Source organism: Sebastes umbrosus, chromosome 21 (assembly GCF_015220745.1).
Source record: "Sebastes umbrosus isolate fSebUmb1 chromosome 21, fSebUmb1.pri, whole genome shotgun sequence".
In the NCBI taxonomy this organism is placed as follows: domain Eukaryota; kingdom Metazoa; phylum Chordata; class Actinopteri; order Perciformes; family Sebastidae; genus Sebastes; species Sebastes umbrosus.
Genome location: NC_051289.1, coordinates 15,947,884 through 15,960,914, shown reverse-complemented (window position 1 = coordinate 15,960,914; position 13,031 = coordinate 15,947,884). Strand labels below are relative to the sequence as shown.

The 13,031-nt window shown below is 40.1% G+C and overlaps 1 protein-coding gene across 1 annotated transcript in view; it reads left to right on the top strand.

Annotated features, from left to right (window-relative positions):
• The window catches only part of ctnnd2a (catenin (cadherin-associated protein), delta 2a), a 317,537-nt gene that overhangs the window by 136,445 nt on the left and 168,061 nt on the right, over nucleotides 1-13,031 (top strand). The window contains exons 4-6 of the mRNA XM_037756610.1: nucleotides 790-824; nucleotides 2,008-2,112; nucleotides 7,929-8,101. Of these exons, the coding sequence (XP_037612538.1) occupies nucleotides 790-824; nucleotides 2,008-2,112; nucleotides 7,929-8,101 (313 nt within the window). The remainder of the gene's footprint in view (nucleotides 1-789; nucleotides 825-2,007; nucleotides 2,113-7,928; nucleotides 8,102-13,031) is intronic.

Genomic DNA, 13,031 nt, shown 5'->3' with positions numbered 1-13,031 from the left:
ACACAAGCCAACTAGTCCAGACGGCCAGTCTAATGGCGTAGATGAAGTCAGATGAAAGAGTCTATATGTATCAGTTAGTCTGTCCGTGTCTGCATTGATCACACAGCCGGCGGCTCGATACTCATGTCTAACTTTCTCTTTCTGTCTGTCTGTTTCCTTCTACTTCCTCTTTGTCATTCTCTCTCCGTTCAACCCCCCATCAATCACCGATCAATTGACAGCCATCGAGAGAATGGAAAAGAGATCTTGTTTACGTGAATGCATGTGTCCTCATGTCGTTATGTATGTGTCTGTAACAAATCTATTTGAGGATAAAAGGATAACAGGAAGTCATGCTGTAAAATATTAGTTTTGTTAAAAGAAATTATAAATAATAAGCCTGTTGCTGTCTAACAACTGAAATGATATTTAAGAGTGAGTTCTTTATTTCTTATTCTCCTGTTGTTTGTTTTTTCATACTTCAGCAGAATAGAATATAAAAGCAATTAAGGCCATTGGCAGTTCCTTTCAGTGCGATAAATATTTTTACATATTTTACAAATATTAAAATACAGACATTCAACATAGTGAATGTCTCATTTTGGAATGACATTCAGTGCAAATGAAAGTGAGATTTTTGTGTTGTTTTTTAAATGTATTTTACTTTTCTTCATATTTTGTAAAGCACTTTGGAAGCACTATTGTAATCTGCCTTTTGATTTCAAAAACTCTGCTGTTATTCTCAAACTTTATTGTATGTCCTTGTTCTTTCTTATTATTCGTATTATTAACTACATCCTTCTTTTGCAGTTCAGCAGATGAGCAGTTTCGCTGGAACGCTCAAGGTAAAGCTCATTATGAATGTTTGTACAAACCAAGGTTATAGTAGTTTGGAATTTTCAATTATTATTATAAATGTATTTTCAATAATATCAGTTATTTCTATTTTAATTTTGCCTTTTCAATTTCATTTTAGTTTAGTTTTAGTTTTTAGTCAGAGCGTGTTTGTTAGTTTTAATTTAGTTTCAGTTATCCCGAAAGGTTTAGTATTAGTTTTTATATATTTAGTTTTAGTTTGTTTTTGTTAGGGCCAGCTATAATGTCTCAGAAGTATGTAGTAAGCTATATAAATACAAAATACATGGCTAGAGAACTGTGTAGGAATGGTCATAATGTTTAATGTTTACCCTTAGCAATTGCGGCATAGCGCTATCAAGTCCATTCAATTTCTCTGATTCAATGTCACGAGAGTTGACAAAAATTCCTGCCTTCTCCTTTATTCGATAGTGATATATTAGTGCTAAAAAATTAAATGAATTTTTCAAAGTTTCAATTTTATCTTATTTTCATAGTTTTTTAACCAGGAAATATATTTTCAGTTTAGTTTTTCATAAAGGATATTGTTTTTATTTAGATTCAGTTTACTAAAAGTATTTTTCCCTGCTTATTTCGGTTTTTGTTTACTACAATAACCCTGGTACAAACACACACACATGCTCATACTCCTCGACCATGCATGCATGCATGCATGCTTGTATTGTTGCAAGATCTCACTCCTCAAACCTTTTCAATGTTGTTTTCTAGCTTAAATCTTATCTGGTCACACATAGTAGCACCGACACAATATCTGGGGTTTTATATTTGCGACACATCTTGAGTTAAGGATTAGATTTATTGCCCCGACACCGACAAGGCCTGTCCCGCCTCGTTTGTGATTGACACACTAGGAAAATTGTGTGTCAAGGAACATTTGAAATTTATACCAGCGGCCCAGTAATGTATGGGCAGAAGCGCCCACCCACATACCTGATGGATTAAAAAATGATTGCAAACACACACAGATGCACACACACTCACACACAGAGAGACATAATCACACTTTCAAATACATATCAGAGTGTCAAAGCGGTGCCAGACCAAGGCCACTGTTTGGCTTTGACAGTCAGTGTTAATCTGCATAATGTGAAGACCACAAGCATACACTCTTTGCCTGTTTTTCTCACTCTCATCCTCTTTTCTCCTTCACAGCGGATGGACAAAAGGATATTGAGGACGAGCTGACCACTGGTTTGGAGTTGGTGGATTCCTGCATTCGCTCCCTCCAGGAATCAGGAATACTTGACAGTGGAGAACGTAAGTATATCTATCAGCGCCATTATGTGTGTGTGTGTGTGTTGTTGGGAAAGGCAAGGGGGGATACAATCCTAATAATATAAAATGTCTATTTAGATTCCAATTATTTCAGACCATCTTGTGGTATTGACTTGACTCAGACCGAAGCAGAACTGCACCCCAAACAAAATACAATTTCAGTCAAAGAACATTAAGGAACAAGGATTTCATTCGTAGACAGGAAATTAGTTGTTTACTTTGTTAACACATGATCAAAATCGAGGTCTACTCCGCTCAACTCTAGCGGGCACTTCGGCAAGGGTAAACAAACCTGTTACTGCTTCAAAAGGAATATAAATCTAATGTTTAATTGTCATGCACAGTCACTCCTGAAAATGAGTGACTGTGGGGGAACGAACATCCAGGCAATCTTAATAAAAACCCACGCCTGTGGTTGGTTTGAATACGGAAGGATTATGGCGTGTATTTGTTTGGTAATTATTTTTGTTTTCCTGAAAGGAAATGAGAAAATGTACTCTTATTAGTCCCTTAGGCCATTAGATATCTGGCCTAAGTGCAGCAATTCCCCGTGTTAATATTGAGTCCTCACTTAGATTTCATTTCTACTTACAGTCAGCAAGTTGAGTCGAGGGAGAATTTTGTTCCAGATTAGACGTTAAGTATATAGTTAGATTAAATATATTCTTCACATAAAAAAAGTTGGATTTTCTCACCAGGTAAGAATATAGCTGTAGTTTGACACTAAAAGGTTAGGGTAGTCAATTAATAAATACAACTGACTCCAAGACCGAGGACTTTAAAACTGAGTTAGGCAGATTGGTGCAAATATGATAAAAGAAACGTTATTTTTATAAAACGGTCACTATATCCTGACAGTAGTGCATGACACAGGTAATCTGAAAAAAAATCATGTGCCTCTGTGTCTTCTGGTGCTCCTAATGGCATTTCAATCAGGAGAGACCCCGTATCGAATGAACAATAATTCATTACATGGTGCATGATAGAAGAATATTGCCAAGTCTTTGGCGATTAGACTCCATCGTGACGGAGTATATCAAAGGGGGTAGTGATGCCGTGATGAGATTAGGATATATTCCCCCCCTGGAGTCTAGACACTGGTGGTGAAAGGAGTAGCTGAAGATCCAATGAATGAATGCAGAGCAGGCTTGGGCACAGAATATGATGAAGCCTGGAGGTGATGGGATGGAGGCGGATTGCATCAAGTCGCACTGAAATGACAGCTGGCAGCAGCAGAGAGGAGAACGGTTTTAAAATTTGATTGCAACGATATGATTGGCTCATGGAGAGCTGTTTGGTTATCTAAGAGTGAACCACCCACAGTCAGCTGATAGAGTAGGAGCCAGTAAAGAGAGAGAGAGAGAGACAGACAGAAAGGTTGTGAATGAGAGAGAGTGTAAAGAGGGTCCTCCTGACTGAACTTTTGCATAAACTTCATCTGCAAGATTTCACAGTCTAGAGGTAAACAACCAATCAGAGCCCAGCTGGAGCCCTACCGTCTCTGAGCAGCTGTCAATCGCTCAATCAAATTCCGATCAAACGGTTGAACTAGGCAGCATTGATCAAATTTGAATTAATATCCTGTTACTGTAATGCCTATTTCTCGCCTCAAATGTTTTCAGAAACATCTTGTAGTGTACTGTTATATATAGCTGTAAAATGAGAACGTTTGCGACTCGGCAGCGATGTTGAGATCAGTTGAGGAAATACCAAGCACCGCCCATCAGCTGGAGCAAACGTTCTCATGATGCCTAGTTTGACCGTTTGATTGGAGTTTGCGAGTGATTGACAGCTGCCTCTGTTGAATGAGCAGCCAATAGGAACGCCCTCTCTCTGAAATGACCTGTGATTGGCCAAAGTCTCCCGTCACGCTCTAGATTTTCTAAAGCCTAAAAGCAGAGCCGCGAGGAGGTGCAGAACTGTAGTTATCTCGCAGAACATTTGAATTACAATATACTGAAAGGCCATTATGGATTTTTTGCCCTACTGCAGGTTTAAGCCCTAATTCATAGCTAGAACTGTGTCGAATTTGCAGATAAAAATGCCATGGAGACAAACAGACTACAGCCAGGCAGACAACACATTATCACACCATGCTGCCCAACAACCATCCAGTTTCAAGCAGCCTTTCCATCCTGTAGGCCCTGTATTCTGATAAACTCAATTCAAACAGTGATTGAGAAGCAGCCTGTGTATGGGGTCTTGCTAAATGTGCTTGGCATTTTCTTTGCAGGTCATTGGTTTTGGAACACTGCATTCCCATTTCACTTAATGTCTGCTGACCTTTTTGATAGGTGATATTGCTTTAATGGATGGCCTTTTAAGAACGTGCACGGATCTTGCAGCTCAACGTGGAGAGTTTACTCACATATTATACCACACCACGTGTCATTTCTAGTACTATTAGAATGGGCTGGCTAGGGTGGAGCACCTAGATAATATGTGTGCATGCACACATGAACACACAGTTATACCCTGTTTAGCACATTAGAGGTGGGGGAAAAATGAATACAGCATAGTATAGTATAGTATGCGTGGCAATATTGTATCAATACACGGATGTCAAGTATCAGTCTTTTATTATATAAACTATTAACCTCTTGACTCTTAACTTTCAGAGGTTGTAGCAGGCTCAGTCTTAAAGCTGGAGTGAAAATCCTGGTATAATATGAAACTAGAAAACCTAATGAATCGATTGTCAAGTCAGCTAGTTGGGAAGAACGCGAAATATTGCTCCAAAGTTATGCAAAATTTTGGTGAGAAAAAACTGGCATGGCCATTTTCAAAGGGTTAGACACCAAGATATGCAAATGAATCGTGATAAAATCGTATCATTGGGCTTTTGGGGATTCCCACCCCTATAGCACATGCATCTGCTTATGCAGTGTAAACAGGTCATGAGTTGTGTATGTATGATAGCTCAAATGCTGGACAGGATTGAACTTAGAGAGCTTGTTTTGAATATTTACCTCAAGAGTGCTGTTGCTGGTCTCTTTTGATAAGAAACAGGGTCCATGTCTAAGCATATGCAGAACAGTGGGGAGACACGTCAGATAATTCGATTCTTATCTTGTTTGTAGGAATTGCCCGAATCCTCGTCACTCCTGCTTCATCTGAGCCCAAATAGATGGCACTCTCATTGTGAGCACTCTTATTGTGGGTGCTCCATACCCAGACGCTTTTTTTTTTTCCCATTTTGCAAATGGATTTCTACCAAAAGCTTCACAATGTGTGGGTGCTGCAGATAAATTCAGCAGAGCTTTTTGGGTGTGTGTTTGTTTGTGTGTGTGTGTGTGTGTGTGTTTCCCCCAAATGGTAGCGCTGCAAATAGCTTAGTGGTAAATACACAGAAATAGTGACACGTTGCTGTCTTCAGTGAAAGGTGGCACAAAACAGGGATGCTTTTTGCTTTCAGCTGATACTGTAGTTGGTAAGGTGTCACAACAGAGACGCAGGAATACACATAAATAAGTGTTCAGAGTCACAACCTTGCAAAAAAGTTAATATTGTGAAATTAAATGTACTTCTCAAAGCAATTACTGTGGGGCTTTGGTGTATTGTGCTATCTTAAAAGTGTTTTATTACCCCTTGTGTGTTCATGTGGGTTTTATGCAAGTAAATATTTTACAGATTGAATAAGGATGTGATGCTCAGAATTCGACTAAGACTTCATTTTGGCACCAACAGTGTTTTTCATTTCACCTCAACACAAGAGCTCCTAAATACGCTAACCATTTCCCCATCAACCATCCTAATGACTTTCCAATCGTCTCCAGAACAAACACACTTTACGTCACACCACGTATGAAACACTGAAACAGACAGGTTTTGTCACACTGAAGCGCACACAATGTAACAAACACCAAGACCCAGCGATGATGAGTTTGGGAGCTCCCACTCAGTCTCTGCGTAACTCAAAGTGCTGTTTAATAATTCATAAAAAGCAAGGGATGAATCGAGATGAGAAAAGACAAGTCTTTTGTGAAGGCAAGAAGCAGAGGAGTTGATCTTGGTTCACAGCGCACAGGCTCACAGGGAGAAAAGGATTCTGGGGGAAGAGAGAGAGTGAGAGAGAGAGAGAGAGAGAGAGCAAGCAAATAGATATGGGAGAAGAATAATAAAGGGTCTTTGTTATTTTGGGTGCAAAAAGAAACTAACATGCCAGTGAGCTCCGGGGAAGACTGTAGACTTTATAAGGGCATATTCATGATATTTAAACATTTGGAAAGTATGGAAAAAAAACAGAGACATCCTAGTTTTGGCTTGCAACGGTAGCTACATATACGTACTTGAAACTTGTATTCAAGGAGAGAGAGAGAGTAAATAGCATTGGAATGAAATATTTATACACCGCTGAGTGAACAGGTCACAGACCTAACTACTCTTCAATAAAACCACACCACACATGTACAGATAACCTATATACCCACTCACACAGACGCCACCGACTATCGAGTGGTCTGTAACAGTTTCCTTCGGTTCACCTCATCACACAGTTTGGAAGATAGTCCATCTTACAAACTGCTTTATGATGTTCTTATTCCCAAATCGATATAAGCTTTATGTGCACAGCATGGTAATCAGAGTGAGAGGGAGGATTATTATTTGACGGCACAGCAGGGACTGCGTCAGGTGGTAGGGATGATGCTGCCTCTAAACTGCGGGATGAGATTGTCATATGTGTGGTGTGTTACAGCCATGCTCATTGTCGACTAAAGCAGATTTGGTTTGGCCTATTTTTCGCCTCAAATGTTTTCAGAAACATCTTGTAGTGCACTGTTTAGCTGTAAAATGAGAAAGTTTGTGACCCAGCAGCCATGTTGAGCTAAGCTAAACAGCTAAACAGTACACTACAAGATGTTTCTGAAAACATTTGAGGCGAGAAATAGACATTACAGTGACAGAATATTGATTAATATTTGATCAGCGCTGCCTAGTTTGATCGGAGTTCACGAGTGATTAACAGCTACCTCCGTTGAGTGAACAGCCAATAGGAATGCTCTCTCTCTGAAATGACCTGTGATTGGCCACAGTCTCCCATCAGATTTTTTAAAGCCTGAAAACAGAGCCAAGACGTGGTGCAGAAGTCTAGTTTTCTCTCAGAGCTCTTGGAATTTTTGCCCAATGGTGCCAAAAGCATTCGGCCTACTGCAGGTTTAAACGATGCTTTAGGCTGTTAAAATAATATGGAAGATGAATTGAGAGATATATGAAGCCATCTTCTAATATCCTGCAAAGCTTACTAAACGACAAGAGAAATAAAACAATGTTTCGGTGCTTGATTCCAAACTGGAACTTCCTTATATCTTATTCAAGGGGTCAAGTGTAGTTTTGCTCCAGTCGACAGTACAAGGTAAAAATGAACATGTTTGGGGAGGTAACAAATCAAGTTATTAGGTGTTCCATCTATTACAACTTTCTTCTTTCCAGCCCTCCTCCTCCTCCCATCCTCTCCATCTCCCTGCTCCTCCTCCTCCTCCCATTCTCTCTGTTCCTCTGTTTCTCTTTCCCTCTGCTAATAAATTATGTATGCCATCTCCAACTCACGGAGTGCTGCACTGCTGCACTATCTGTTCTAAATTGCTGCTCTCTCTCTCTCTCTCTCTCTCTCTCTCTTCCCCATTTCACTCTTCGCCTCTCAATCTCTCCCCTTCACGCCCCCTCTCTTTCTCACTCTTAATCTCTCTACTCACTCTCTCTCTATACACACACACACACACCAACACACACACAAACTCAACTCAACCCCCACCACCAACAACTACCCAACCGTACACTACTCTTTTCTCTATCGGTAGGACCGGCTCTTCTATCCCAGAGTTCCTTGCAGCTCAACTCCACCCCGGAGGCTTCGCTCCAGTACTCTGCCAGCTACCATAGCAACCAGACCCTCGCCCTTAGCGACAGCATCTCCGCAGCAACTCCTCAGCGCAGCGGCCAGGTCGGAGGAGCCGTGCACAGCTACAACCAGGTAGGAAACGCTGCTGTACACGGATGATAATGAGGATGCGTGGAAGTGAGATGATGATGAAAAGGATGGAAATGTCTAACACTCGCCAAGTGTTTCTCCTTAGAAAACTTGTACAGTTAGCTGATGGACATGTCATTTTAAACATCACTGGAGTTTGACTGTGAAGGTAACTCACCTGAAGTGAGTTTATAAGTACAACTGCATACCAAGAAAGAGTGTTGGAATATACTGTATGCTGATTTCAGATTCCTTGCTCTTCTGTTATTCCATCACAGAATGAGCGAACATCGCCCTTCTTTTTTCCTCTATCCACCTTTTCCATGCACTATCTTGCATAGCGCTTCTCTAGCTAGTGTCCTCACCAAATGTGGGTTTGTTTGACATCACAGTTGGGTCTAGTTGATTCAGAATCACATTCTAGTAGCCTTACTGAAGTGGTTGAGCCACTACAACTGGCTTTTAAAGCAACCCATAGCATATTTCTCTGTATTATGGAGAAGAGGTGAGAGACAGGGTTAGACAAATTCCTTAAAGCGGTTTCGAAGGAGGCAGGTAATCATGTGCTCGAAACCCAAAATGAGGAGATAATTACTGTAAATGCACACAGAGAAATCTCAGCAAGTGTCTTGTTTATAAGGACTTGAGAAGTAAAGCTGGAGACAAAGTCACACATTAATAACAGCAGTGTGCTGATGAAGAGAGGAAACCCACCTAATTACTTTCCAGCCTTCAGGAGCCAATTATTTCCATTATTACATTTTTCTGTCCTTAACATATCTGTGTATAGACACACGTGCTTACACACACGACTTTCAAACAGACACCCACATATATCTGCTACATCAGCGAGCAGCTGCGGTGCTTCATTAAAAGGTATCGCCAGAGTCTGGGGCGAATGATGCATTTGTGATAGCTAGTTATGAATTAAAAGTAAGAAGGAATATTTTAGGTCAATATTTATGAACCAGATGATTATTTAAAAAGGATTGCAGCTCTTTGAGAATATCTTTAATGCATTTTTTCAAGGACATGTTTTCAGTAAAGTTTCCCTGACGGGGATGTGTGTTTTGTGTTGTGTTAGTTTCTCTTTTGCAGTGTGTGTGTGGATATGCAACACAGTCTCACAGCTGTTTTGTGAAATAGTCACGAAATTGAATCTATTTGATTCTTGTACATAGACACGAATTTCCCTTTTTTTTCGTGATGCTCAGCACGAATTTTAACAACGTGTTTTTTGTGCGTTTTCCTACGAATGTCCAGCAACACGTGACGCATGTGTCAATTTCCGCTCCAGTCTTTTCAAATTAAAACCTACTTCGTTAGGTGATGGATTGATTTGGGTAGGCTTAGGCAACAAATTACTTAGTTAAGTTTAAGAAAAGATTGTGGTTTGGGTTAAAATAACACCGGAAGTGCATGGCGTAACTTAAGTACGGAAGTTACGTGACAATAACTACTTAGTTAGGTTTAGGAAAAGATCACAGTTTGGGTTGAATTAACTCTGTAAGTGCTGTAGCTTAATAACAGAAGTTACGTGACAAATAAATCAACTTTGACTTGTGATTTCACACGGGACACGAACACCGGTCTCCTGGGCAAAAGTCTGATGTTTTTTGAACCACCTATCCATCCTGACCTTTCTCCCTATGTGGCGTTTGCCGCTCTTTATACTTCCCGGTTCACAACTACGTGGATTACATACGAAGTGATTTCGTGCTGACCATCACGAAAAAAAAATGTGAAATCCGTGTGTATGTACACGGATCAATACATTCAATTCCGTGACTATTTCACGGACTGCTGTGCGACCGGGCTGGTATATGTGTGTTTGTCTGCTCATGTATGTGTGTCTTTTGAAAGGTGAAGGAGGTGATATCCGTCTTTGTGAACACATTCATTCATTTCCCCCCCTCCTTCCAACAGTCTCACCAAAGCTCATTTCAGAACTGGTTTCAGAGAGAGCTTCCATTCTTTCCCTTAATAAGTAAGAAATACAGAACTGAAAGATAGAAAAACAGATAGACAGGCATATAGATGGACCGGCAGATAAGGCAAAGGGAGCTTTTATTCTGTATGTATTCTGAATTTTGCAATATATCTTGTCCTCTGCTTCCCTTGTATTGCAGTGTTCCCGTCCTCTTTTCTCTCCCCACTTCTTCCTTCCCTGTCCTCTCTGCTCACCATCTATGTCTATGTGAGCATGAGTGTGTGTGTGTGTGTGTGTGTGTGTGTGTCCTCCACTCTGATGTTTTGGGCTTGTCACTGTAATGGGGCCAGTGTTGTCAGCAGGGCTTGTTGCTCATGAATAGCTTTACGCAGGCTAGTGCTGCTAGATGGGCAGGTGCAGCTTCCATGCGTGTGCAGTATACATGCTTGCAGACATGGGCACATGGGGGTGTTTTTATTTCATGCACTCCATGCGTGTACAAAAGTTTGCACAAGTGGCCGTTTCAGGGAGACTGAGAGAGCACGTTGCTGCTCTTCTGTAGGGTATTTATAACCCTGAGAGGCCCCGCTTTAATAATGCATGGATACATGGCACCTCAAACATCCCAGTGTTTTACCGGAGGAGAAAAAGAAGCAGCACTGCAAGACGACGTAGGACGGGATGGTGAGAGTGCTCTCCCTTCGCACGGTGTGCCAGGCTTTCTATTTATTAGTTAACTCAGCCAACAATTCATCTATACTCATCATTTATTTACCCGGTGAATCCCCCATCCATCTGTTTATCTATTCAATCACCCACTCACCTCTTCATCAGTCTGAAGTCCACTTCTGTCTCACTTTGCATCTTGATGACTGTAGCACATATGCAGCGTTGGAACACAATCAAGAAAGATAAACCATTAATAGGGTTCTTAAACTCAGTTCTGTGGCCTGCATCTCATCAGCATTAGATCTCTCACTTGGCTTCATAACCTACTAAACTAACACAGGAGACTTGTATTGGAGATTTTTACAGCGCACACTGTTCTGGATAGTAGCTCACATCCCAATTAAGATCTCTCTCTGACTGTTTATAGACACTTTGAATAATCCACTCTCTAAAAACTCTTATCCATGTGCGCAAACAAACGAGTGACATCAGTGTTTACTAGGGCTGTCAATTGATTAGATTATTTAATCCTGATTAATTGCAAATTAGTACGTTTTTTATCTGTTCAAAATGTATCTTAAAGGGAGATTTGTCAAGTATTTAATACTCCTATCAACATGGGAGGGGACAAATATGCTTGTTTTATGCAAATGTATGCATATATTTATTATTATAAATCAATTAACAACACAAAACAATGACAAATATTGTCCAGGAACCCTCACAGGTACTGCATTTAGCATAAAAAAAATGCTCAAATCATAATTTATCAAACCCAAGCCCAACAGGCAACAGTAGCTGTCAGTGTGTCAGTGTGCTGACTTGACTATGACTTGCCCAAAACTGCATGTGATTATTATAAAGTGGGCATGTCTGTAAAAGGGAGACTTGTGATTACCCATAGAACCCATTTTCATTCACATATCTTGAGGTCAGAGGTCAAGGGACCCCTTTGAATATATAATATAATATCTTTATTCATATAGCACCTTTCAAAACAAGGTTACAAAGTGCTTTACAATAAAAGCATGATAGAAGCAATTAACATCCAGAATTTAAGATCCAAAGATAAAATAATATAAATACAAGATAAAATCATATAAATAGTTACAATGCACCATCAGTTAAGAAAAAGCCATAATATTAAAGTGAGTGAAGACATTTAAAGGAAGATACTGAGTTTGGCTGCCTGAGGCAGGGAGTTCCACAGCTGAGGATCTCAAGCATTGATCAGGCTCATAGGGAGTCAGCAAATCACAGATATAGGCAGGAGCCAGACCATTCAAGGCTTTAAAAACAAGCAGTAAAATCTTAAAATCAATTCTAAAACTCTAATTCTTATTCTAAAACAAACATATGGCCACGCAAGTTTTTCCTCGCCAAAATTTAGCAAAATTTGGAGAGTTATTGATGCCTCCTTCACGACAAGCGAATATGACATGGTTGGATTTTCTTCGATTTTGTAGTTGAATATGATTCCAGTATTTTCTCTCTAGCTTTAAAACTGAGCCCGCTACAACCTAAAAATCGCAAATTGCGTTAATGAGTGAAAGAAGTTAGTGACGTTAATAACGCGTTAATGCAAATATGTTTTGTGTTAACTTTGACATCCCTAGTGTTTACATAACACACCTAAGTATGCACTTATCATAGGTAATACATATATAATACAGTGCATTAACAAGAAAGCATTTTAGTAATGTGTTTCACAGTTAATTGAAAAAACTACAGCTAGCAGTGACGTCTTCCATTATTCTAAGTTTAACATGTCGTGTTTCTTTTTACATATGCGGCATAAGTCTTGGTAACACCAGGTTTTCTCACTTCTAGAGGAAAGATGAAAATTTCTGGGGATATTGAGGTGGGATTGCTCGCTGCTGAGAAGCTGACGCTGAGCCGCATTGCTGGATCGACAGCCGGGAGCTAAACTGCATTGCTTAAAAAGCTGGAAGCTGGACTGTACTGCTTCATGTATTGCTGGGAGCTGAACAAAATAACATGATAAATGGCTAGGACCTAAACTGCATTGTTGGCTTAACTTTGTATGAAGCGGCAGCTGAAGGAGTATGAAGAGTTGGAAATAATAGGAAAGAGATAAATGAGGCGGAGTGTAGTGTAAGTAAAGAAAGGTGTTGAAATGAGAGTTGTAGTTGGTTGGAATAAGGGTAAAGCAGAGGTCTGTGCAATAGAAGGAGTTGAGTTGTGTCAAAAATGTGGGAAATGGAACGAGCTAAAGTCACTTTGTCTGTCTTGTTTGGTTTGTTTTTAGTCTGAGTTAACATTGGAGTCAATGGGCCAGTTGGATGGCACATTGAAGCTCAAAGCGCAAAATGC